Genomic DNA, 3,293 nt, shown 5'->3' on the forward strand with positions numbered 1-3,293 from the left:
CACTTCTCGATTATATCAATTTATCATCAATGAACAGAATTACGAACATTTGAAGGTATTGTCTAAACACCCGATTAATCAAGTCCATAAACCCCTCCGGGGAATTACTCAACCCAAACGACAGTACCAAAAACTCATAATGACCATATCGATTTCGAAAGGCCGTCTTCAGAATATCTTGTTCTTTCACCCTCAATTGGTGATAACCCAACCTAAGATCAATCTTGGAAAAGTAAGTTGCTCCTTGAAGTTGGTCAAATAAATAATTTATCCTTGGAAGAGGATACTTATTCGTAATTGTCACCTTGTTTACCAAACAATAGTCAATACACATACAAAGATAACCATCTTTCTTTCTTACAAACAAAACTGGAGCACCCTATGGAGAGATACTCGATTGGATGAAACCTTTATCCAACAAATATTTCAATTGTTCTTTCAACTCCTTTAGTTCCACCGGAGCCATTCGGTAAGGAGGAATAGAAATAGGTTGCGCATATGAGAGAAGGTCAATACTGAATTCTATTTTACTCTCGGGAGGAATAACAAGTCAATCATCTGGGAACACTTTCGAAAACTAATTAACAATGGAGACCGAATCAAGAGTAGGGGTTTTGGAATCTACATCCCTCACCCTAACTAGATGGTAAATGCAACCCTTAGAAATCATCTTTCTAGCTTTAAGGCAAGAGACAAACTGACCCTTAGGCATAGAATTTCCCCCTTACAACTCTAGGACAGGCTCATTCAGAAACTGAAACTTGACTACCCGTGTTCTATAATCAAATGAAGCATAACATGAGTGCAGCCAATCCATCCCAAGAATAGCATCAAAATCTAGTATATTAAGCTCTACCAATTAAACAAGAGTAACTCTATCGCACAAGGAAATATGACACTTTCTATAGACCCTCTTAGCCAAAATGGAATCACCAACATGAGTTAAGACAGAAAAAGGATGTAACAACAAATCCATGGGAACATCAAACCTTATAGCCACATATAGCGTTACAAAAGACAAGGTAGCACCGGGATCAAGTAAATAATAAACATCAAGTTGGAAAACTTTCAATATACCAGTAACCACATCGGGAGAACCCTCTTGTTCACCACGAGTCTGAAGTGCATAGAATCGCTTTTTCTTGGGTGCATTGGAACGCAAATCACTAGGATTTGCTTGCTTGCCCTCTCTTCCTTTAGCCGTGAGCTTTGGGAAATCCGTCATCTTATGACCATTCTTACCACAACTGAAGCAACCATTTGTGCCAACTAGGCACTTACCTTCATGCTTCTTTCCACACCTACCACAAGTAGACATATGCAATGAATATCCACTACCATTCACTCCTTGACTCTTAGGGTTAGACACCCTTTCTTTGTTGGACTTAGGAGGAGCATTGGAGGTATCTTGACCAAGAAACCTCTGTCGAAATCTAGGACGACCATGTCCATCGAATCTTGCATGAGAGAAATTACCATCACCAGTCTTAGCCCTCTTTGTTTCCCAAGACTTTTCCTTCAGTTTTTCCTCTTTGAACTGTTGAGCATGAACCATGATACGAGAGATGTCTATATCATAAATGTGCATGGCAGTACGACACTCTCTAACCATCATTTTGGACCGACCCAAAACGTACTTACTCATCCTTGCCCTAGCATCATCAACCATTGTTGGAGCATATTTAGACAATTATGTGAACTTCAAAGCATTTTACCTTACACTCATACTTTCTTGACGAAGGTTGATAAACTCAAGCACCTTTGCTTCCCTCATTTCAAAAGGGAAGAACCTATCAAGAAAAACAGCCTTAAACTTCTCCCAATCAAGAGAACTCACATCTTTCGGTTTCCCTTCTTTCCATTGGTTCAACCAAGTTTGAGCAATACCTTTTAGTTGATAAGCGGCCCACTCCGCCTTTTCCATCGGCGTCACTCCAATAAACACTTAGACCTTATAAACCTCATCAATGAACTCTTAAGGATCTTTCTCAACCTTAGAACCATGAAACTCCGGAGAACTCATCCTAGCGAAGTCCCTTGCTTTAGATGCCGCCGTACCTACATTTGGGTTCATGGCAACCACAACCTCCCTATTGGCTTGGGACGTCACTGCTTGAGCCAACACTTGAAAAGAAGCCCTAAACTCTGCATTAGTTACTTGCTCGGCCAAACGATCAACTGAAACTTGAAGATCTTGGGGATGAGCTTCTTGTTCCGCATTCTCCTTCACATTCCTTCTAGAATAAGCTCTTCGAGTAGCCATATCTTGTAGAGCATCGGATAAGGATTAGGAGAGAGACCTTATGGAGTTAAACTCTATAGCACGACTTTAGAGTAATGAAAGAAGTGGAGTTTTCTAAACATCTTGTAGCCTTTCATTCATAAATGTGGCACGCTTCGCACTCATGAACAAGACTCTAGTTCATGTGGCTTTTGAGACATCCAAGGACCATTTTGAACCTTGTGCTCTAATTACTAAGTTTGTCACGACCCAGGGTACACCATAGATGTAACATGGCGTATAGGACTCTGAGAGACCTCATACAAGCCACTTAGCATTCATGACATAAGAAATAGAACAAAAGAAGTAAAGACAATAATTCAAGTCCAAAGTTTTATAAAAGTAAAGAGGAAGTCTAAAACACTTGTCTCATCAGCCATCTAATAAAATAGACTGAAATTGGGCCTACCCCATACATCATGTCCAAAAATTGGAAATGAGAAAGAAGTCTGAAACAATGAAAGTCCGTCCTTGAAGCATGAGGACTCACCAAAGCTTGGGAACCTCGTAATCAGCCACTTCCCACGAAACTTAGAAACTTGACTGTCGGACCCTACATTAGGAGAAATGTAGGCAAGAGTATGTGTTAATACAAAACAATGTACCAAGTATGATATCTATGCATAAAACATTTAAATCATGCTAAAAGAGGACATTTCATGTTATTCAATTGACCAAGAGAAAACATGATATAAAAGGGTTAGAAAACATAAGTCATAAAACATGGCCCATGCAAGATTATATCATTAAAACCTTTGAAAACATGTGCGATACTTCTTGAAGTAACCTTAGTTCATTATTATTGTGGGAAGTAGCCTTAACCAACATATAGACCATGTGATCTATAAGATGATCCCCTAGTGACTCCTACACCGAAAAGGGTTGTCCTACTTGCCAAGGTAAGGACCATGAACTTCTAGCTTAAGTGGATCCACTAGCTAATGTTTATCTAGACAATCATCCTATGAGGTCACAAAGGTAAGGGATAAGGAGATTGCTTCTAGGAACCCGG

The 3,293-nt window shown here is 39.7% G+C and overlaps 1 protein-coding gene across 1 annotated transcript; it reads right to left on the reverse strand.

The window, feature by feature from the left end:
* Positions 1-724: 724 nt before the first annotated feature.
* On the reverse strand, positions 725-2,263 carry LOC125846232 (uncharacterized). The gene is made up of 3 exons (XM_049525603.1): positions 1,994-2,263; positions 1,111-1,537; positions 725-852 (listed from the first exon to the last, which is right to left on the reverse strand). Exons 1-3 carry the CDS (start codon positions 2,261-2,263, stop codon positions 725-727), a joined length of 825 nt encoding a protein of 274 aa, XP_049381560.1.
* Positions 2,264-3,293: the final 1,030 nt, after the last annotated feature.

The sequence above is a fragment of the Solanum stenotomum genome, chromosome 12 (assembly GCF_019186545.1).
Source record: "Solanum stenotomum isolate F172 chromosome 12, ASM1918654v1, whole genome shotgun sequence".
Classification (NCBI taxonomy): Eukaryota; Viridiplantae; Streptophyta; class Magnoliopsida; order Solanales; family Solanaceae; genus Solanum; species Solanum stenotomum.